Source organism: Pseudochaenichthys georgianus, chromosome 15, assembly GCF_902827115.2.
Source record: "Pseudochaenichthys georgianus chromosome 15, fPseGeo1.2, whole genome shotgun sequence".
NCBI lineage: Eukaryota > Metazoa > Chordata > Actinopteri > Perciformes > Channichthyidae > Pseudochaenichthys > Pseudochaenichthys georgianus.
This window is the reverse complement of record NC_047517.1, coordinates 38,368,437-38,393,314: the sequence shown is the minus strand read 5'-3', so window position 1 is coordinate 38,393,314 and position 24,878 is coordinate 38,368,437. Positions and strand designations below refer to the sequence as shown.

The following is a 24,878-nucleotide window of genomic DNA, read 5'->3' as shown; positions in this document are numbered from 1 at the left end:
GCTGCCCACTAGCTGTACACTAGCTGCCCACTAGCTGTACACTAGCTGCCCACTAGCTGCCCACTAGCTGCCCACTAGCTGCCCACTAGCTGTACACTAGCTGCCCACTAGCTGCCCACTAGCTGTACACTAGCTGCCCACTAGCTGTACACTAGCTGCCCACTAGCTGTCCACTAGCTGCCCACTAGCTGCCCACTAGCTGCACCACTAGCTGCCCACTAGCTGCACACTGCTCCTACTAGACTCCTGGCACTAGGATGGATTAAAAGCAGAGAACACATGTCGCTGTTGTGCTGGGTGCTCTGCATGTGTGAGCATTAAAGAGGGTTCATCCCTCCCAATATTAAGAATGATTAAGAATATCATCCCACTAGATGCTTCAAATGATTACAGAAAAGCAGTGAGCATTCATTTTCCATGTCTTTCTTTTGGCAATGAGAGGGAATGACCTCTTATCCCGACATTAAAAACATTTAGAAAACAAGTCACCAGGAAGGTTACAAGAGGCTAGGGCTGCTCGATTATGGCAACAATCATAATCTCCATTATTTGGGTCAGTAATTGATATCACGATTATTAAAAACGATTATCCATTTACTTTGAAAACATCCATTTATTGAAAAAAAACATTTGAACAGTATGTTTTTAACAGTTACTCTGAAGTTTAAGTTTAACTCAACTGAAAACCAATACAAAAAAATAATCGTTTTATTTCGATTGTAAGCCAACATCGTAATTGCGATTAAAATACGATTTATTGAGCAGCCCTACAAGAGGCCCTATTATTATGCTTTCTGGGGTTTCCCTTTTCTGTCGTGTTTAATGAAAGTGTTTGAAAATGAGAAATATAAAGAGCTTTTTGAACATTAAAGCAACATGTCACCGTAGAGGCACAACATACACACCTCTAAATGAGCACACTAGGGCCTCTTTAACTCCCTTAAACTGAACTTGGAACTTTGTCAGTAATGTCTGATTTGTTCTCGACACAGACTGTGCTTCACACATTCAAAACAAATCTAATTTTGTCTCACGTCAGCTGAGGTTCAGATCATGAAATGCTCCAGCTGACGGTCTGAATGTTTTCACACCGGACCTCGAACCACAGCTGAAGCCCGCCGGTCGCTTTTAACCGTGATTCACACAGCAAACATTTCCCAGGCTTCAAGCAGCAACCTGAAACCTTTCACCGTGACTCAGGGAGTTGGAGAGCATGTGGAGAGAGGACATGTCAGATGAGGGGGGTGCAAAAGTACACACATCTTTACCTCAAGTAGAAGTACAGATACTCGTGTTTAAAAATACTCTGGTGAAAGTAGAAGTACTGACTAAACTTCTTTACTCAAGTGAAAGTAAAGAGGCTTTGAAGTGTACTTCAGTAAAAAGTACCCATAGCTAGCAGCTGCTTTAAAGAGTACCTGACCTCCCTTTATATCAATAGAACAATAATGTCATTGTTAGCTAATGAATGTTTCCATGGTGACCAACGGCAACATGACAACGTTTCCATTGGTCCCTCTTCTTTAGAGAAGACCAGGAAGTGATGGATACACGGATCGTGTTCCAACCAATAGGCACGCAGTGACTCTAAAGAATAATGACCACGCACCAACACACATTCAGACTAAAGGAACCAGCTGTTTGGGAAATGAGAGAAGTAGAAAGTACAAGTATTTGAGTTCAACATGTAAGAAGTAGAAAGTACAGGTATTTGTGTTCAACATGAGAGAAGTAGAAAGTACAGGTATTTGGGTTCAACATGTAAGAAGTAGAAAGTACAGGTATTTGAGTTCAACATGAGAGAAGTAGAAAGTACAAGTATTTGAGTTCAACATGTAAGAAGTAGAAAGTACAGGTATTTGTGTTCAACATGAGAGAAGTAGAAAGTACAGGTATTTGGGTTCAACATGTAAGAAGTAGAAGTACAGGTATTTGAGTTCAACATGTGAGAAGTAGAAAGTACAGGTATTTGAGTTCAACATGTGAGAAGTAGAAAGTACAGGTATTTGAGTTCAACATGTAAGAAGTAGAAAGTACAGGTATTTGAGTTCAACATGTAAGAAGTAGAAAGTACAGGTATTTGAGTTCAACATGTAAGAAGTAGAAAGTACAGGTATTTGAGTTCAACATGAGAGAAGTAGAAAGTACAAGTATTTGAGTTCAACATGTAAGAAGTAGAAAGTACAGGTATTTGAGTTCAACATGTAAGAAGTAGAAAGTACAGGTATTTGGGTTCAACATGAGAGAAGTAGAAAGTACAGGGTATTTGAGTTCAACATGTAAGAAGTAGAAAGTACAGGTATTTGTGTTCAACATGTAAGAAGTAGAAAGTACAGGTATTTGAGTTCAACATGTAAGAAGTAGAAAGTACAGGTATTTGAGTTCAACATGTAAGAAGTAGAAAGTACAGGTATTTGTGTTCAACATGAGAGAAGTAGAAAGTACAGGTATTTGTGTTCACATGTAAGAAGTAGAAAGTACAGGTATTTGTGTTCAACATGAGAGAAGTAGAAAGTACAGGTATTTGTGTTCAACATGAGAGAAGTAGAAAGTACAGGTATTTGTGTTCAACATGTAAGAAGTAGAAAGTACAGGTATTTGAGTTCAACATGTAAGAAGTAGAAAGTACAGGTATTTGAGTTCAACATGTAAGAAGTAGAAAGTACAGGTATTTGAGTTCAACATGTAAGAAGTAGAAGTAAAAAGTGGTCAGAAAATTAAGTAGTAGAGTAAAGTACTGATACCAGAAACATGTACTTAAGAACAGTAACAAAGTATTTGTACTCCACTACTTCCCACCCCTGAGTTCGAGGCACATGCAGACAGATCAACAGCAACAGCAGTGAAAAGCCTCCGCACTAAAGGTCCCTGAGCGTCTGAGCTCACAGATCAGATGTGTTCCTGTGGAAGTCATCAGACGGGAACTTAAGCCGAGCGTTAAGAGGAAAACCAGCAGCGGCCGATCCACTTCACAGGAAGTCAGGATCAGTTCGAGCTCAGAACCTGCATTCAACAACTCGTCATGCTAACGGTCTAACAGAGTCCATGAATTATGTTTTAAATGAAAACATACTACAGCCTACTACTATGTTTATGTTTATTTAGGATCCCCATTAGCTGTTGCTATATGACAACAGCGTATTAGCATAGCACTGCTAGCCAGGCCGGACATAAATTACATCCTCTGCCAGTTATGTCTGGAATCTGTCGGCCATCCAAAGCTGGGATCTCATTTCATTTCCCCGACACACACACACACACACACCCACACAACACACACACACACACACACACACACACACACACACACACACACACACACACACACACACACACACACACACACACACACACACACACACACCACACACACACACACACACACCACACACACACACACACACCACACACACAGTTGGGGTTTAGTTTCATGGCTTCTTCCTTCATCTTCCTCAGTGATGTGAGGAAGAGGAGTTACGTGCCGCTGTTAATTTCTCTGTCTGCCATCATGTCTGTCACTTCCTGCTCGCTGTCTGTTGTCCTGTAGCACGCTTTGATCGGGCCAACGACTAAAATAGACGCAGGGGAGGCGGGACAGAGGAGCCACTTGGAGCTGTCAATCATTGCCCACACTCTGCTCCAATTCCCACGTAACACTGAACCATAAGGGCAAACAATAACGGCTGAAAGGCCTGCACGGTTTGAACAAGACCGCGTGGTTTTGCAAATGTGATATGATATGAAAATTGTCATTGTTTGTATGCCAGGAATTCTCCGTGAATTGCGGCTCCTTTCAGATATTTTCACATCGTGTGTTGCATTAGCGCATATTGAGATTTCTGTGAATTTTACAGCCCTTATTTCAAAGCCTCTATATATTTTTCTGTCACTATCTATAGTGAAATTGCATATGATGATATTTCTGCCGTGAAGTAAGCTTTTGAGCAAACGTCTCGTGACAGGCTGGGGAATGCCGTGAAGGACTGCAACAATGCATTTGAGCGTGGATATCAAATAAAAGGAGGCTGCCACTCTCCCTAAAATGGCCGTGTCTGTCTGCCTTCAATGTGAATCTCTAACCTCCAGAAAAGGAGCTTGACTTGTTGCATTCACTCAAAGGAGGAGTGTTGTTCAGTCTGATATTGCATGTGTGTTAGCCTCGCGCTAACACAACATATCTCCAGATTGTGTTATCTGTGTGTGGTTATTCTAGCGCCCAGGAGAGAAGCTTAAAAAGGAGACTAAATGGAGTCTCTGAGATTGTTTCAAATTGGTACTTTAATTGATAAAAAGCGTGGTAATGTTACAAACAGGATATTGTCCGACAGAAATACAGCTGTGTATCTCGCGCTGTATATATCCTCTGCTGGCTCCTCCCTGCGGGCCGGCTCTCCACGTTTCAATGTCCTTGTTACGCATATCAGAGGATAAAGACATTGTACATTCAATATATATCTAAACACGCCTTTTCTCCCCCTTAACTCTTTCATGACTTTTCATTTAACACATTCTAAACGCTGTAATCAATACTCCAAAAACACAGGAAATACTTCACAGCAGTTTGGTTTCCGGTCGGTCCGAATGTTGTCACATGCTACCCACATCTGTAAACAATAACGTACTCAAATAAACTGTACCTTATCCAACAATAATAATATCTCGACTATAGTTGTAGTGTTGAAATCAGTAGGTTTCGCTGTGCAACATCATATCATATCGCTGCTAAATTCACCTCTATAGAATGGTATATTAGCCTCATGCTAACCGGAGATGAAGGGATTTTCAGAATAAAAGCTTAACAACTGGTTGTGCACGAGAACTTCTGGTTTTTCAGTATAAAACGGCATTTAAACTGACGGTATGTTTAAGGTGCACAATGCTATCAAAACATTGATTTTAATTCCTAACAATTGCTTTCCTATTATTATTATTATTATTATTAATAATTATTAATAATTATTATTGATAGTGAATTGTTCTATTCTAAAAAAGAGGTACTCATACATGTAAACTGTATGAACACGCAGAGTAAAAGCCCAATACATTCAGCTTCTGTGTGTATTTATATCTGGTTGTAATATCTTGTATAAATCTCAAACGGTCCCGTAGTTCTTGTACAGGACATTTATTAATGAGAAAGATCTTTTCTGAGCAATAATGCTTGGGTAACCATCACTAAATACAACCTAAAAGAAGTGCACATACTTTTAAGAAGCCCTTTTTGTTATAGGTTTGTTCATTGTTTTACTTTGTCTGTCCATAGTCCTTATGTGCCTTTTTTATCTATTCGTATGTGTGCCTTTTATCTATTACTGTAATATTATATTTTATTATAATGTTATGTCTGCTGTGAAGCACTTCGGTAAAACTGTGCTATATAAATAAAGTGGATTGGATTGAATGGTCTGCAAAGGATCAAATCTAGATAACATCATAAATGCATCTACTGTAACTGGATCTTTAGTAACAGGGTTTTGTCTGAACCGGGTAACAACTCTTACTCTCGGCGTGCGCCCTCATACCAGAAATGCAGATTTTCCCCGTGAAATGTTAAAGTGATGCCAGAAAACACTATTTCTGTTCATCAAAAACTGTATAACTGCAAAAATATGAAGTCGTGCCAATTTGTTTTTACGGAGCTTCGATGTCACGTTGTTGTTAAAGTCAGCGGCCATCTTGTATACGGGTGCCATGTTCTCCCGATAATTGATATATCTTATATACAAGCACAGCGCCACGGTATTGCCCTCATACTATATGTAAACATGTTGGGGAAATACTGAAAGTCCTCTTCCAACATGAGAGTAACTTGATAACAAAGGTATCCCAACTGTAGCTGTGAACATGACAGGATGTGTGATGACCTCGAAGAGCATCAGGACTGTTTGAGGCATGTGATAGCTATGTGATTAACATGATGAAAAAGTCCGATTTTTTTGGGGGATTTTGAGAAAAAGTCAGAATTTTAAGATTTTGAGAAAAAAAATGAGAATTTTTAGATTTTGAGAAAAAAAAATGAGAATTTTGAGATTTTGATAAAGAAATTAGGATTTTTAGGAAAAAGTCAAACATTTTGAGAAAAAACTCAGTATTTTGTTCATGACAGGATGTATGATTATCTACAAGAACCGGTAGTCCTCCATCTTGGGACTGTGTAACTCTAGGGCTGCAACAAACGACTAATTTGATAATCGATTAATCTATCGATTAATGAAACGATTAATCGACTATTCGGACTATTACTGTACGCCTTGCACAATTTCTCAAACGCTCTTATTTAGCCATCAATTTATAGATGTAGCTTGAGGTTGTTTTAGGCATGTGGAAACTAACAATGAAGACAATAAAGATGAATACTTGATTCCAAAATAAATATATTATTGAAATAACTTAAATTGTGAACAAAACTAACATTGCTTTTTATTCAAATTAAATAAATAATATTTCACATCAAAAGAAACAACAGTGTTTTAACAAATCGTATTAAATAATCTGATGACACAACTGTAAATATAAGAATAGCTGAAACTTTAACAAACTAAATAATAATAATATATAATATTTTTATAGCGCCTTTCAGGAAACCCAAGGTCGCTTTACAAGTCGGGTAGGGGGGGGGAGTAGGGGAAAAAAGGCAGACAGGTTAAGGGAGTGGGGGGGGGGAAGTAGCAGACAAATAAACCTATTAAACTAACTATACAGTGGGGAAAGCCTTGGTAAAAGGTGCGTTTTGAGGGCTTTTTTGAAAATGTCCAGGGTTGGGGCGCTGCGGATTTCGGGGGGGAGAGAGTTCCAGAGGGTGGGGGGTGCCACACTGAAGGCTCTGTCACCAACAGTCCGCAAATAACTCTTGTTACCTCTAATCATTATGTTTGTATAATGTAGTTAGCTGCGTGTGTTGCTGCTAGCATACAGAACACCTGACGTGGACACGTTACTGTGGACGGGGCTGCAGAGCTGCTAGAAAGACAGTGGAACCCGGTGCATTCCTCCGTCTGGATCTGGAGCACTTTTGATAAATGTTTAGACAAATAGCTCGTGTTACCGCCCTCACATGCTAAACTCTTATTCCACTTTTGGCAACGAGCATTCTCCACATCGAGGTCGGGTAAAGTTTAACCACCTCGGAGCGCGTTCTCTCCGCCATCTCCCACGTGTGTGTGTGTGTTGCTGCATGTTGCAGCTGCCCGTGTGTAAACGGCCCCGCCCCCTCGCAAGCAGGCGGGGGAGAGAAAGATCGAAAATACATCACAGACGCATTTGTTTGCCTTTTTGCATATTAGAAACGAGTTGGCGACACTAAGACTGCGATATAATGTCTATGTAGCAATAATACATGACATATATTTTTTAAATGTCTCCAGTACCGATAAAAAGACCAATAAAGTTGTAGCTTAACGGGGCGTAAAACACACGTGATGACGTCACCAACGAATCGACGACTGAATTAGTTGGCAACTAATTTGGTAATCGATTTTAATCTATTAAATCGATTAGTTGTTGCACCCCTATGTAACTCCCTCTCCTGGATATCAGCATGTGAAGGACACTGCTCAGGAACTAGTTGATGCTCTGTATGTGACGACTACTTCCCTTCTGGAGAGGATCAGAAACACATGGACACTGAGATTGAAGCTGAAGCCGGGGACGAGTGAGAGTTTTCTAACAAAACACAAATAAAAAAGGTCCTGTTTGGAGGCGCGGAATGATCCGTCTGATAATGACAAACAATCTCCAGCTCGTAGATATTTTTTAAAGTGGATGTGCCGCCATAAAGATGATTTAAGAGAATGAGAGCGTCTTTTATTGCACATCTGCAGCGATGCAGATAATGTCCAACAGGCTGCATCCATTCATCCTCACACACATCCTCTATCTATTCTTCACAAGTGGGTTTCATAAAACATCCCGCAAGGAAACCACTGAATTGGAAAGGATGAATAAAAGTAATTCTATTTGGATTTAATGGACTGGTGATCTGGCCTGAATGCTATTATAGGAAAACTAAAACAATACATGCTAAAGGGAAAAACAAGGTCAAATCAGCTTTGCTACCACGATGTAAAATACATTTGCAGATGTGATAAAACATTAGTATTCATAAAGCATTGGTAAAGCAGTTACAGAGCTTTCTCTAAACCTGTGAGCCATTTTAGGAGAAATGTATTTAATCCACTCAAATGATATATTCGGCTCCACACTCAAGCCTTTCCAGAGCTGTAATACGCATTTGTTTTATAGAATAAACATGAGATCAGCACAGTGACATGTTTCTGATTTCCCCCCCCACTGTCCTTTTGCAATTAAAATGTTCAATTTGAGATACTGCCAACACCAACATGTGAACAGTGGCGGTCCTAGAGTCTGTGGGGGCCCTAGGAAAAAATGCACTGGGGGCCCCTCGAACCAGCTTTCATCACCATCAGCGGCGCCCCAACACACTCTTCCCCAGGGGCGGACTGGCCATCGGGACGAATCCGGATGGGCCGGTAATGAAGTCACTAGCACCGCCCCCCCCCCGTCAATAAGTTGCTAGCAGTATTTACTTGTGGTACCGAAGTGGGCCGGTTGAGAGTCCCCCCCCCCCTGCTCCCCCCCCCCCCCAGAGCGAAGCAACACTTAAGATAAGAAGCAGCATTTTACGGCGCGCTATGCATGGGGCCGCCTTGAGGGGATTTCCCGACATGTCGTTGCAGTAACTTAAAGGGCGTTTCATGTTGTCGTTGCTGTGGACCTTCTTAATCTCCCTTCTTCGGGGGCCCCCTTCTGGTCCGGGGCCCCAAGCATGTTGATGTTTTGAGAAATGTATATGGGGAAAACGATGCATTTTATTGCCAACACATTTCATAACATGATGAAGACTAGGTCCTAAGGACTGCAGATGGAAATGAGCTATTGGCTCTAGGGGTGCAACAACCAATCGATTTAATAGATTAAAATCGATGACCAAATTAGTTGCCAACTAATTCAGTCGTCGATTCGTTGGTGACGTCATCACGTGTGTTTTACGCGCCGTTAAGCTCCAACGTTATCGGTCTTTTTATCGGTACTGGAGACATTTAAAAAATATATGTCATGTATTATTGCTACAAAAACATTATATCGCAGTCTTAGTGTCGCCAACTCGTTTCTAACGTGCAACAAGACAAACAAATGCGTCTGTGATGTATTTTCGATCTTTCCAATCGAGACGAGATCTCTCTCCCCCGTCCGTGTGCGAGGGGGCGGTTTACACACACGGCTGCTACATGCAGCACACACGGCGGGGATGGCGGAGAGAAGCGCTCCGAGGTGGTTAAACTTTACCCGTCTCGATGTGGAGAATGCTCGTTACCAAAAGTGCAATAACAGTTTAGCATGTAAGGGCGGTAACACGAGCAATGTGTCTAAACTTTTATCAAAAGTGCTCCACATCCAGACGGAGGAATGCACCGGGTTCCACTGTCTTGCTCTGTAGCCCCGTCCACGAGTAACTTTTCCACGTCAGCAACACACGGAGTTAACTCCATTATACAAACATGGGTTATGATTAGAGGAAACTGAGTTATTTATTTAGTTAAAGTTTCAGCTGTTCTGTTCACAGTTCTGTCATCAGATTATTTAATACCATTTGTTAAAACACTGTTGTTTCTTTTGATGTGAAATATTATTTATTTAATTTAAATAAAAAGCAATGTTAGTTTTATTCACAATTTGTTAAGTTAATTTAATAATATATGTATTTTTGAATCAAGTATTCATCTTTATTGTCTTCATTGTTTCCACATGCCTAAAGCAACCTCAAGCTGAATCTAAAAGTTGATGGCTAAATAAGAGCGTTTGAGAAATTGTGCAAGGCGTACAGTAATAGTCCGAATAGTCGATTAATCGTTTCATTAATCGATTATCAAATTAGTCGTTTGTTGCAGCCCTAATTATCTCAAATCTGGCATAATTAATCTCAAAGTAAATTGTTCTGTGTGTTTGTACAGACAGAGAGATCGACATTTTAAATCTGTAAAGGGACGATTTACAGTCAGAGGCTTGTTGTTCTACTGTGTCCTGTATTTGGACAGTCACAGGTTTAATCCCCCTTCAAGAGACAGCATGTCCATTAACTAGCATGTGTCCCGTCCAATTGTCCTTGAACAGAGACCCCTGTCCCGTCTCTGGTAAATATAAATCTCTCTTGAAGAGGGCAGCAGCTTACATCTGAATGCAAAGAGGAATGCTAACAATGCCGAGCCTCCGCTTTTCAGGGAGGCTGAGCGACAGATGCCAAGACACTCCCGTTTCTTACGGTGAAAGATGATGTGAAATTCTGAGATTAAGATAGATATTTATTCGGGAATGCGTGAAGCAATAAGGCGACATTGAGATATGATGACGAGATATAATATTACCAATACTTATCCCTTGCTAATATTGATAACGACCCCTAAAATAACTGTGGCTGTGTCAGGTTGTTGTGGGATGCTGCGAATCAATCAGCAGTTCCACCTTATGGCCGTGTGTATGCTTTTTGCATCGATGTGATTGTCAAGTCTCCGTTTTTGGTGCGGTCTCCCCGCTTGAAAGGGACTCGAAGCATCTCCTTGACTTCTAACTGGATTCCACTCCAATGTCACAGCAACTGTTACCTTTTCAGTCTTTTTATTTCAGCAGTTCACTTTGGTTTCGGGTAATTGAAATACCATTTTAGAAAGACCCTTAAAAACTCTTGTTTCTCATCAACTATGTTCAATATCAGGGCATATATGCATATTTTGTGACAGGATTTATCAACACTGTGTCGTATCTAGGGGCGGAAAGTTTCCGGAAAGTTTCCATGGGAATTAAGCCGGGGAATTTTGGAAATATTCGATGCAAAATTAAACAAAGAACATGACATTTCAACAGATTTAAAAAAAAAAATGTTTTAAGTAGAACAGAACAAGTTTTAATTATTTTATTGAACAATTATTTGTTTCATTGAAGAACGAAAACAGGAATGTTGAGTTAAATATTACTCATCCCCCCCAACCCCAATCATTAAAAAATGAACAAAAATTCCCCCCCCATCCAAAGATCCCCACAAAGTCCCTAAATGTGAAATGAAAAAGAGCCCTCTCCCTCCAAGAAGTCCCATTAAACAAAAGCAAATCTTCCTTCAAGCGATCCTCTCTTCCTGGGCCTCTTCAACATCACACTCTGAGTCGTCCTCTTCAGTGTCACTGTCCTTGTGGAGGATGCTCAAAGACCCTAAGGCCGCTACACACCAACCTGAGACCAAAGAACGCGTACCGAAGGCATCCCGACTTTTACGTCCGCCTGCGTCAACATGTTGAATCGGCCGCGGGAGGTGTGGTGTGCCGTAAAGCAACGACGGTGCGGGACACACCAACCTGAGTAGGGCGCCGCGAATGCCCGACGGCCTCTGACTCCCGGGTAGGTGTGTCAGGGCCTTTAGGTTTGCCCGAATGCCAACCAGTTGTTCCACTCTCATTGTGTGTGGTCTTTGTGTGGTCTTTGTGTGGTCTTTGTGTGGTCTTTGTGTGGTCTTTGTGTGGTCTCAGTAGCCATGCAGTCAGCAGTGTGCTATGGATATCGGAGAGATCCCCATGGATCAGGTGAGAGTGAACAACTCCGTGGTAACTTGAAACTATCATTGTTGTTGTTTATATACACTTCCCTCTTTTATTCATACTTTTTTAGGACCTTCACTGCTACAGAAAATCCACAATCATATCAAAGGTTAAAATATAACAACACCCTGCACCCTAACCCCACCTTAGCACAATGCACGCTTTAATACGTTTAACCTTTACAATATCTGTTGAACATTGATGTCGTATTTCGTAAAAGACGACGACTGGGAGGTTGTTTTCTGAATAGCAGAAGCTGGAGAGACATGAACTTCAACTCTGTGATAGCTTGGAATCATATGTTTTGGTAGTATTGCGCACGCACGCACACACACACACACACACACACACACACACACACACACACACACACACACACACACACACACACACACACACACACACACAACATCTTCAATAAAACGATAAAATAAAATGGATTAAAGTATTGTTTGACTATAAATATTCCAATATATACAGTGGGTGTATTTTTAGGCGCTATCCTCGAGTCATTACTGCAAGAAAAACTTGTATGAGAAATTAGACAGGTGTTGATTCATGTTAATTCAACACACACACACACACACACGCACGCACGCACGCACACACACACACACACGCACACGCACGCACTTACCAGCGAATACACCCAGGATCCACATCCACCAGATCTGCACCTTAGAGAGGTTCATGTCTCCAGCAGATGTTCGTGAAGAATCCCTGAACTCTACAGCATCTGTTTGATAATGAGGTGTTAATGCTAAGCTAATGCTAACGGGCTTCACGCAGCGGCGGCAGCACTGAGCTGTGGACAGTCTGGGACGGTGGGGAGACCAGCAAGAGAACCTGAGCTGGTTTCTCTGCTCCTCCTCCCCCTCTCAGCACACTGCAGGACAGCTGGGAGTGTGTGTGTGGGTGAGAGAATGTGTGTGTGTGTGTGTGGAATTAACATGAATCAACGCTTGTCTCATTTCTCATACAAGTTTTTCTTCCAGTAATGACTCGAGGATAGCGCCTAAAAATACACCCACTGTATATATTGGAATATTTATGGTCAAACAAATACTTTAATCCATTTTATTGTATCGTTTTATTGAAGATTTTAACTTCTTATTTCATTATAAAGATATTTGATTCTATCTTTAATTGCACTTTATCTTAAAATAATGATATCGTTTAAAAAAAAAAAATGTTATCCTTATTTCATGTTATTCTGAAGTGGATCAACTGTGCTAAAACCCAATTTCCTCCACAATTTTTAAATAAAGTTTTCCAATATATTAGTGAGACAGAGAGGCAGACAGGAGGACAGCTGAGGGCTCACACACACACACACACGCACACGCACACGCACACACACACACACACACACACACGCACACGCACACGCACGCACACGCACACACACACACGCACACACCACCCTGCCAGAGGTCACGTTAGAGAAAAAGTCCCGAGGAAAAATGTCCTACTCCCGTTATTGTTCAGTGTCGTCTGTATTGAAGTATCTTCATCACATATTGGTATGTTGTCGACAACTGAATACACTGATAAGTGTAATGGTAATTTTGAGTGGTCCATTGATCTTTATTCGGGTTGCCATTATACACAGATGACGTTTAGAGTGATTTTTACGCAGACAGACACAAAACAGATGGTCGCTGAATGCAGTTTGTCTGATGTTTATTGTGTGTTCATTACCAGGGTTGAATGCGTTGTTGTTTCTGTGAGAATCAGCCGGGTCCGGTTTGATCGGTATGCTGCTCCTCTCTCTGTGTCCGGTAACCTCGGACCAGGCCCGGTTCCAGAACAACATGACTCAGGGTGCATCTGAGATTAGAGAGGGTGCAGTGGTAAAGTGCTATTTTTATAACATTACATTACATTACATTTAGCTGACGCTTTTATCCAAAGCGACTTACAATAAGTACATTCGAGCAGGAAGACACAACCTTGAAGAAAACAGAATCATAAAGTACATCAATGTAGGAGCCAAAATGCTTGTTTTTGCCTTACTTATTATTTGTATTATTATCTTGTATTTCTGTTTGCATCGCGTTTCATTCTTGTTGTTTATCACTTCCGGCAATGGTCACGTGGGTGTGGTTTATTGGTATACCTGTTGGATGCCGGTTGGGAGGATATGATGTAGGAAGAGGGTGAATTTGCTCCGATACTTTCTGTTGACCGTCAGGTCTGGAGTCGTATATTGTTTGTTTTCGTCTTTATTAAACACCATGGACTACAAATACGGACTCTTACATGGAACGCGTCACAGCAAAGAGCATCTTTTAGCCTCTCAGCAGCTAACTCATAGGGAGTTATTGCCGCTACAATCAGGTTTCATAGAGCCAAGTATTTCAAGTGCTACTCAACTGGCTTTAGATAAGCCAGTCCTTTATTAGTATATAAGTGCTTTGTTAGCAGTTCTTTGTTAGTGATTCTATCGCTCGAGGTGGAGTCGAAAGAGATGAGTTTTCAGTCTGCGCCGGAAGATGTGTTTCTGCTGTCCTGATTTCAATGGGGAGCAGTGATGCGTGCGACGACCTGGGTCTCTGAGCGGGGGAAGGACAGAATTAGTTGGGTGTCGTCAGCGTAGCAGTGGTATGAAAAACCATGCGGGCTAATGACAGATCCGAGCGAGTTTGTGTACAAGGAGAAGAGGAGGGGACCAAGAACAGAGCCCTGAGGGACCCCTGTAGTTAATTGACAAGGGTCGGACTCGGACCCTCGTTACCCTGTAGGTGCGGTCTTTGAGGTATGAGGTGAGGAGGGAAAGTGCAGAGCCTGAAACTCCAAGTTCTTGGAGAGTGCGAAGGAGGATCTGATGATTCACCGTGTCGAATGCAGCAGACAGGTCCAACAGGATGAGGACAGAGGAGAGGGAGGCTGCTTTGGCCGTGTGCAGTTCCTCAGTGACAGCAAGGAGGGCAGTTTCTGTGGAGTGACCTGCCTTGAAACCAGACTGGTGCGGATCCAGAAGGTTGTTCTGATGGAGATAACAGGAGAGTTGTTTAAAGACAGCGCGTTCAAGTGTTTTAGACAGGAACGGGAGGAGAGTGGGGAGTGGACCTAACACCCTTTAGGGGGTCCTCATCTCCTCTAGGAGAGTCCTCACCTCCTCTGGGGGGGTCCGGGGGCATGCTCCCCCGAGAAGATTTTTTTTTTTAAATATTGAAGTTAAAAGCATCAATCTGGTGCACTTTGAGAGCAACATGAAGAGATCTATGGATCTATGTGCTCTTTGCTTGATTCATGCCTGCTCAGTCCCTTATCACGTAGCCTATAAGAGCATGGCGCCAGTTGTTGTAGCCAGTTGTGGTGAAGGCATCTGACTTACTTGAACCGAAATGTCTACATGCAGAAGATGGCATCTTTTTTACATGAATATTCCAGCCAATCTCTGTTTTGAAACCATGAGCTGCAAAATGAGTAGCCTACCGGCGAGTTGGGCACTTTTTTAAATATACCTGGGCAGGCTCTGTTTTGCAGAGGTCCTCTGGCACTTGCGGGCCGCCGAGGGGTGGCGGTGTTTGGGGCAACGAAGATGGCTGCGGCTGCTCCGCCTCTGTGGGCGAGGCGGGCAAAGCCGGCGAGTCGGGCGTTATTGGCCATGACAGTGGCCAAGGGTAACGTAATGTCCCCATGATCTGAACTGTTATTACCTGCAGTAGATGCAGTGTTACTGCTGGCGATAAGGGCTGGTTGTTTTAACCATCTTCTGATGTCCATCACTGACTGCTGTGTCAGCACCTTGCAGGTGATGAACGCGCAGCGGCACAGGTCACGCACACCTGACATAATAACGTTACTTACCGTTTAAATTGACCAAATAAATGCAGCAGACAATGCTATTCAACCACAATTCCAATTTATTTTATTTCAACTAAATTCTTCTTCTTCTTCTTCTTCTTCTTCTTCTTCTTCTTCTTCTTCTTCTTCTTCTTCTTCTTCTTCCTTCTTCTTTCTTCTTCTTCTTCTTCTTCTTCTTCTTCTTCTTCTTCTTCTTCTTCTTCTTCTTCTTCTTCTTCTTCTTCTTCTTCTTCTTCTTCTTATTACTACGATTATTATTATTATATATGTAATATTTTTCACTTTCTTTTTTCCACTTTTCAAATGAGGGTGCATAACGACTCAACTGAGGGTGCACCCTTATGCACCCCCGTAGAACCGGGCCTGCCTCGGACCCATTTTACACACCCTGTGAAGCTAACCCCTCCTCCACCAAGTGTTCAAACATAATGATGCACGGCCCCATGCATGTTGCAAGGATCTGCACACGATCCCTGAACACATCCCCGCTCTCGCACGGCCTGCATACTCACCGGATGTCACCCATTGAGCATGTTTGGGATTCTCTGGATCGACGTATACGACAGCGTGTTCCAGTTCCTGCCAAGTTCAGAGTGGCCTGTGAGCAGCCTAAGGAACACCTGTGCAATAATCATGCTGTCTAATCAGCATCTTGCTATGCCAAACCTGGGAGGGGGGTGGATTATCTCGGCAAAGGAGAAGCGCTCACTAACACAGAGAGAAATAGGCTTTGTGTACTTAGAAAAAGTCTTGGATCGTTGATTTCAGCTCATGGAAGATGGGAGCAAAAACAAAAGCACGCATTTTGTCTCATATCTTTTTTTGTTTTGCATAACTTCATATTTTAGTATGTTGAATTGTTGCCTTCGATTTAAGATATTTTTGCTGCAACAATGCTGAAACTGTAAATGCCTTTTTAAATCTTTCATCTCTCTTCACCACTAGATGGCAGTATAAGCCTGAGAATGGCCTTTGTGAGCGTGCATGTTAAAATATAATACATCTAATTGTGTAGGAGTGTGGTCAGCCTGCATCTGTCTGTCTGTCTTTTTATTTCATCTGTCTCTGAGGTGTATTTCTCTCCGGCAGTCGTACATTCACTACCAATTAGTTTCTCTTTCTGTCTCACTGTTCCTGTACTTCTCCACACACACACACACACACACACACACACACACACACACACACACACACACACACACACACACACACACACACACACACACACACACACACACACACACACACACACACACACACACACACACACACACACACACACACTGACCTCTGTCTCTTTCCTCACTCATGCATAGGGTGGAAATAGACTGAATAGTGAAGGGGATGTGAAAGCGCACTTTGAGATGACTAATGTAAGCCACCTGTCACTGTCTAACAGACACCTCATATCTCAGACTTTAATGGAATGCAGACATTTTTCTCACTTCCATTCCGGCCTAAAATCATTACTCAAAGTTCATCCGTATATCTGTAATATATTGAAGATAATCCGGGGCTGCTGTCACTCACACTCTCACGTCACCACATACCCTTTCAAAATCTCCCATTTCTTAGATTAGCCAATTTCTTCTCCGTAAGTGTCACCTCTTTGAAATGGCAGATATCTCATTTTAGAAGGACACTTAATTTCCTTGTTGATGGAAAGGTTATTGAGTTGAAGAAAGGAGCGTTCTGCCGGAAGCTGAAGAGAGAGCACGACAAATAATTAACAGGATTTTTGTTTTTGACTGCACACTGAGGTGAACTGGGACCTCTCCAAGTAGCAGTCCACACTCCATATTTAGGTCTGGTCGGGGACTTGAACCGGCGACCCTACAGCTCCCAGTCCAAGCCCCTACTTACTGAGCCACTGCCGGACATTGTTGTTCTTAACTTCACGCTAAACTCAAAATAATTAACCGCTGACTTGAATGAAATGTATTTTAGTGATCATACATATACACTTACCTGTAAACATGTACATATTTACATGTGCAAGCTTTTATTTAGCAGGTCAGATCAACTGAAAACAACCAGCATGCACTGAGGAAAGGAAAACATGCTAATGATAATATAAAATAACTAGTATCGTAACAGAGATTCCCACAACATGACTTCTTTGTTGATTTAAATTTCCTTCTGCAAATATAAATTGTACATAATCAACACATTTTAATTTCAATTAGCTTAAAATTACACCTCAAAAATCTGCACCTGAAGGCGATTCATAACATTTGAGAAATCAGTAGAAAATAGAAAAAAAAGCAAATTGATAATTAACATAATAATAATATATTTAAATGCCTGAAGTGAACATGGTGCTGAGTATTGTTATTTCACACTTCAATTCGGAATCCATTTAGAATCCGTGATGTCATAACTGCATCAGCTGATAGGTCATGTGATCACCTGTGATGATGTAATAACGGCATCACAGATGCATTATGACATCATCGGCCTTGATGTTCGGAACCTTCGAAACATGCGAGTGGAATACTCTGGTATTCCTCAGGACCAGCTCTCAGTCATTCGGATTTACTCGATACGGTAACTTCTACATTCAACATACGAACAACACCGTCTTTTGCAGAGAACACATCTACTAAAGACAGTTACCGTTTTCCACAAAGAAACACGGTTTCGTACAGACACACTTCGATTATTCCAACTACGCACAATTCAAGTCAAAACGAACGGTGCCATGGCAGGAATAATTCGTCCAGTCGTGTGTGAGCAGGAAGCCGCTCAGAGGCTCGCAGAGCTCACGAATAGCTTCAGCAAAGCTGAGCTTGTGGATGTTATCAAACACTGGGAGTCCAAGTATGAACTTCTGGACAAGTACTCAAAGGACCTGGCCGCGAAGAACCAGCACTGGGAGGCGAGTTGGCCTTATCACCAGAAGATGGTGACCACCAGGATCGAGCAGAGGGAGGTTCTGATCAAGGGTCTGACGCAAGCTAACCAGTCGCTGGTGCAAGAAAATGCCGGATTTGTGAAAGTTGTGAATGTCTGGCAGGAACTGGTCCAGCAGAGGGACACTGAAATCATGGGTCTGAAACAGGAGAAGGTGTCTCTCGCTCACAGTCTCTCCGCGTCCACAAACTGGCAGGAGAAATACAATGCACTGGCAGAGTCTTCAAAGAGCTTGGAAGAGAACAAGCCGTGTCCAGAGTCAAACATGGAGACACACGTTGACAGCGTTGAGGAAGATAACACTTCCCTGGCACAGAAGGTCAGAAGAGAAATGGCAGAGAAAAGACAGAGCTGGGCTTCTCTCAGCAAACTGATCAAGGAGAAATTCCAGAAGATTGAGGACAAGAAGTCACATCTGGAGGACATGTCCACAAAGGACCTTGCAGAGAAGCAAGACATCCTGGAGGTGGAAGTCAAGGTCGAAAACATCCTGGAGGCAAAGTCACTTCAGGACCCGGCTGAGGAACAACACCAGCTGGAGACAGGGATGGTGACAGAAGTCCAAAAGATGGAGGAACAGGAGGAGAAGTTCACTGAGGAGGAGTCCACACAAGACCTGGTTGAGACTCCAGAGGTGGATGATGAAGAGGAGGAGTCCACACAAGACCTGGTTGAGACTCCAGAGGTGGATGATGAAGAGGAGGAGTCCACACAAGACCTGGTTGAGACTCCAGAGGTGGATGATGAAGAGGAAGAGTCCACACAAGACCTGGTTGAGACTCCAGAGGTGGATGATGAAGAGGAAGAGTCCACACAAGACCTGGTTGAGACTCCAGAGGTGGATGATGAAGAGGAGGAGTCCACACAAGACCTGGTTGAGACTCCAGAGGTGGATGATGAAGAGGAAGAGTCCACACAAGACCTGGTTGAGACTCCAGAGGTGGAGGAAGAAGAGAAAGAACCAGAAGAGTTCACCGACTTCCCGAAGACCGAGGCAGCAGAGGTCGAGCTGCCGGAAGAGGAACTTAGCCTCGTGGCAGCGGTGGCCATCAAAGACCAACGCTGTGAAACCACAGAGGTGGAGAAGAAGGAACCAGAAGAGTTCTCCTTCTTAAAGAAGACGGAGGAGGTCGTTCTGCAGAAAGAGAAAAGCAGAAAGAAGAAGAAGCAACAGAAGAAAAGGGTCAAGGATATCAAACTGCAGGAGAAGTTCCCTGAGGCCCAGGCCGAGAAACGGCTTGCCTTGGATGAGGAACTGATCAAACCAGAGGAGTCCATGCATGACCTTGCTGTTGAGACCCCAAACTGCTGGGAGTCTAACTTCAGACCGATATGGATGAAGGTGAAACCGACAGAGGACAGCCTGGCCAATAGAGACCAGCTCTGTGACACCACAGAGGGAAAGGATGAGGAGAAAGAACCAGAAAAGCTCCCCGAAGTATCTATCTGGGAACTCCCAGCCGGAGAGGCAGGCCTCCAGGGAACGGGAAGCGGAGAGGAGAAGAAACTTAGCTGGGCAGCAGTGGTGGCCAATAAAGACCAGCGCTGCAGGACCAGAGAGAAGAAGGTGGAGGAAGAGGTGAAGGACCCAGAAGAAGTCTCCGAGTCAAAGACCGAGGCAGGAGAGGAAGTGCTGCTGACAGAGAAAAGCAGAAAGGAGAAGAAACAAGAGAGGAAAGGAGTCAAGGCGTTGAAAGTACCACAGATGGGGATCATTGTAAAGGAGATGGACAACCCGGACAATAGAGGCCAGAGCTGTGAAACGTCAGAGGTGACGGAAGAGAGGGAAGAAGTGGAACAGTTCCCCGACTTACCGAACACCGAGGCCAGAGAGGTCGCTCTGCAGAAAATGGAAATGGGAGAGGTGACAAAACGCAGCTGGGCGGCAGTCCTGAAAGACCAGAGCTGCAGGATCCGAGAGAAGAAGGTGAAGGACCCAGAAGAAGGGTCCGACCTGAAGCAGACGGAGGCAGTAGAGGTGAAGGACCCAGAAGAAGGGTCCGACCTGAAGCAGACGGAGGCAGTAGAGGTGAAGGACCCAGAAGAAGGGTCCGACCTGAAGCAGACGGAGGCAGTAGAGGTGAAGGACCCAGAAGAAGGGTCCGACCTGAAGCAGACGGAGGCAGTAGAGGTGAAGGACCCAGAAGAAGGGTCCGACCTGAAGCAGACGGAGGCAGTAGAGGTGAAGGACCCAGAAGAAGGGTCCGACCTGAAGCAGACGGAGGCAGTAGAGGGAGAGGTGAAGGACCCAGAAGAAGGGCAGACCCCCGTGGAAGGAAGGGTACGTATGCAGAGGAAGAAAAGCAGAAAGGATAAGAAAAAAGAGAAGAAAAGAGAGGAGTATAATAGAGGCCACTGCTAGTTGTTTATGACGACAGTAGCTCCCTCTTGTTCCCCCTCTTCATCTCTCTTCTCCTTCATCTTCCTCACCCCACAGCCATATACCCTTCCTCATCTCCCTCTCTATCGTATTTCTGTATAGGGTTTTCACTTAAACACCTCCATACTGTACACCTCCATACTGTACACCTCCATACTGTACACCTCCATACTGTACACCTCCATACTGTACACCTCCATACTGTACACCTCCATACTGTACACCTCCATACTGTCCACCTCCATACTGTACACCTCCATACCTCTCCATACCTCTCCATACCTCCCCTTCCTCCTTAATCTCTCAATTCTCCATCTACCTCCATCCTTACTTCATCCTCGTATCCTCCTCCTATGTACCTCACCCTCTCTTATCTATCTTCAAATTATATTTTAAAGTGCTCTTTTATTTTGTAGAATTGAATTGCCCTGGCTCAAAAAGTCAGGCATTCAATTCAGATATGTTTTTTCTTTCATTTCAAATAAAATTTTATTAAAATTATACCAGTTTGTGTTGAATGTCCCCACCTTACTTACACATATCGAGTATGAACACATTGTTAAATTATATTTTGGTGACAATAAAGCTAAAGGACTGCTAACTGAAGAGGTTGGGTGTTTCTCAATGTCGAGGACGCTTGCTTGGGAGGACATGTCCCTCCGAGTCGGGTCCTTCAGAAGCGAGGCAAGAATCCTTCCTAGCCTCGGAAAACGAAGAATGGTGGAACAGGCTAACAGGTGTGCGTCATGTGCGAGGCCCCGCCTTAAATGGAGCTCGATTTCCGCCAACGATTGGGAAATTGCTCCGTGCGCAAAGCATTGTGGGGATTTTAAGACCGGAGTATGCACATGTGCAGCCTCGAAATTTCCCGTAACGAAGGACGCCGGGCTCGGTAGAATTCCAAGGAGCCTGGACATTGGAACAGTCCTTCGGCGGCACTCGATGACGTAGCATCCTTGAAATAGTGGCTCTGGAGCATCCTTCCTCGACATTGAGAAACACCCACTGTGTACTATAACTGCCCTCCACTCGTTTTTCTGGTCAACCAATTCAGGCAATTAGTCGATTAACTGTCGCACGTTTATAATTATGATTATTAATTTATGAACTGATGACGTTAAAGTTCATTAACGACAATCTCTCAAGATGTGTGGTTACTACAAGTTCACGTGTTTATTTTTTGTTGTGGTTTGTTAAAGTTTTAACGCATTTAATGAGATACTGAGAAATGTTGTGAAATACTGTGTACTAATGACAAAGCATGCAAGAATCCACGTTTATGAAGATACAAGTAAATGTTTGCATCTCTGTAACCGTGCTGGGATCCTGCAAAGACCATCAGATTAAATAAATAAAACATCTTTCATGACTTTACCTGAGCTTCCTGTCCGAATGATTGTCGTTGCGAGTCGTTGAGTGACTTGGAGAGATGCTTGGAAGCATGAAGCTGAACATTCCCATAATATATCCTCCTAATGCGATCATTCCACTTCTAGCATTTCATATCTTGGCACACGTGTTTTTTTTGCCAATACATTTCAGTTACAGACTCAAACAACTCGAGTATGAAACTAATTATTTGAATCGACTCCAAGTAACTCTAGTATTTATTGTTATGGATACTTTGGTAAATAAAGTGTACTGTACTAAATCCATTGAGTTATTTGAACTTAAGTCTCTTAATAATTAAACTTAAATGTTTTTATTTTTACAAGCTTATTTAAAATGTATTAATGTATTGTGTCAAACTCGAGGCCCGGGGGCCAAATCAGGCCCGTGGTGGATTTAATTTCGGCCCGCAGGATAATTTCTAATTCCTGTTAGATCTGGCCCGCCGGTATATTGCACCTTCCCTCCATCCTGAGGGTCTCCTCCGCTCAGAGCCCAAACATTGATGACCTTGCACCCGAGATGAGACGCCAAGTGTCTGAGCTAGCATCTCAGAGCAGCAAGAGTTCAATGGATGCTTCCTTCTGCACTTTTCTCTCACGACAACAGGGCATGTTTGGTTTCTCTGTGAGGGGAATAGTTTTGTTGAAGCTGTTGTCGGCCTGTGGGGAAATGTACTCATAAGAAGTGACTCTGGAGAAGCTGCAGATAGAGCCGTGAGAAATGAACGCAACTGATTATTTAATGTTGTTTTTATAGGCAATAATTTAAGCTTTGTTAGTTCCAGGTTTAATATGTGCAATAAGTTCATTTCAATACGTTCTGCAATACACATTGAACCAGTCCGGCCCTCCACTAGTACCCATTTTTTTTATTTGGCCCACTGTGTGTTTGACTTTGACCCCCCTGTATTAATGCCATTTCCATTGTTATTGCAAGCAGCTGAATGTACCACAGTTATAGTATTAACCCCGATGATGTGAAAATGAGTTCCAGTTGCTAACAGAAATTAAATAAAGTAGAACAGCCCATAAAACTCACCTGGTCCATATTTGTCTTTACTTTCAGATCCATTTAGATCAGTGTCTCTCAAACTTTTTCATACCAAGGACCACTTAACCAATAAAAAATCGCTCGCGGACCACCTAACTCCACAAATATCCCAAAACACATCGCTTTTCTAGAACAGATTATAAATCGCCTGAAAATGGTAGAACAGGTGGCAACATGTGTGACGAAGGTGTTGCCCTGGGCTATATCATGCAGTAGAAAGTGACATTTAAGCTCGCTCCATTGCGGAGATATTCCCGTGAGAGTGCGGAAAACTTAAATGTATGTATTTATTTCAAATGTGACATTTTACCAATATACTCACGGACCACTAGGGGCGCTCACGGACCACCAGAGGTCCGCGGACCACACTTTGAGAAGCACTGATTTAGATGCAACAAAGCATTGGGATGGCTCCATTATGAACATGAGAATATGTGTGTTTGTATTTTCGGTGAGACGAAGGACAGATTTCTATTTGGTAGAGAATTGTCTTCGATAACTCACCACTCTGACCGCAGCTCGGAGCATCGACTGCAGCTCGGTGTGAAACAGGGTTTCCGCTAGGATTTTTTCTCGCCGGTCAAATGTCCGGGCAGAATTTATTTTACCGGACAAATTTGAAACTTACCGGTCATATTTCAATAATAATAATAATAGTTGTGTAGCAGAGTTTCCGTTAGCAGGTAATTACCGGACTATGAGCAGATATGCTTCAGTTTAAAACTCAGTTCACCGGTCTCATTTTTATATTGCTTCAGTTTATAATCGTAACAGATCGAAAAAATTCAGATTAATTTTTCAATAAATGATTCCACAACAAACAACAACATAATTATTACATTCAAACAAACTACTTGTAGTAGATAACGTACATTATTCAGAAGTTTACATCAACTTTGAATAATAACACGGGAGAAACGGAGACTCTCTTTTCCCCTCTCCCTCCCTCTCCCTCTCTCTCTCTCCCTCCCTCTCTCTCCCTCCCTCTCCCTCTCCCTCTCCCTCTCTCTCTCTCCTGACAGCCCGTCCGTTTCTCAAGCAGCTCCTGCAGCCCGCTAAACAGAGGGCGGGGCTTCAGGTGATCATGCAGAGCTGCGTGTCTCCGTCAGACTCAGCAGCTGATCTGATCTCTCTCTCGCTCCGGTTACACTTCACTCGCGTTTATGTCCATATGGATCAGATCCAGCTCTCCTGATCGGCCTTTATAGAGAGCACCGATCAAACTATTAAGAGTGAATATCGACGATAATGACCGGCGGCCGATCGATCGGAGCCTCCCTAATTATTACCAGACATTTTGACCGGCAGGTTTTGAATTTACCGGTTTTTTATAAATTGTACCAGCTAAAAACCGGTAATTACCGGCTAACGGAAACCCTGGTGTGAAAGCAGAAGCAGAAACAGACAGAGAGGTTTAATGCGTTTCTGTTTAAAGGCATCTCCTCTCCTTTCTCTGAGCTCTGCGATTCTCTAAACCAGTGGTTCCCAAACTTTTTGTGCCCAAGGCACCAAAGGACAAGTCAAAATCTCAAGGCACACCTATTGTGCAAAATAGCCCTGATAACACGTGTTATCACTCATATGTAAAATATCTGTAAATGTGCATAATTATTTACTAATGCCAAATAAAATGTGACAAAGACAACTATATTACTCATGAAATATTTAGTAACGAAATATTTCAGAAATTAATTTGAAACGTTATCAAATTAGGCTTCATCAAAGCA

At 42.9% G+C, this 24,878-nt stretch overlaps 2 protein-coding genes across 3 annotated transcripts in view; one reads left to right on the top strand and one right to left on the bottom strand.

Moving 5' to 3' along the window:
* Nucleotides 1-12,464, bottom strand: part of LOC117459286 (acetylcholine receptor subunit alpha-like) — a 49,787-nt gene extending 37,323 nt beyond the window's left edge. The window contains exon 1 of one of the 2 annotated variants that reach the window (XM_034100026.2): nt 12,241-12,464. In XM_034100026.2, coding sequence (XP_033955917.1) covers nt 12,241-12,295 — 55 coding nt within the window. In that variant the 5' untranslated portion in view covers nt 12,296-12,464. The remainder of the gene's footprint in view (nt 1-12,240) is intronic. The other variant, XM_034100027.2, reaches the window with a different exon arrangement.
* A 5,653-nt stretch (nt 12,465-18,117) lies between these two features.
* Nucleotides 18,118-20,691, top strand: LOC117459522 (neurofilament heavy polypeptide-like). The gene has a single exon (XM_071205610.1). The coding sequence runs from the start codon at nt 18,118-18,120 to the stop codon at nt 20,689-20,691; it is 2,574 nt and encodes an 857-aa protein (XP_071061711.1).
* The last annotated feature ends 4,187 nt before the right edge of the window (nt 20,692-24,878 follow it).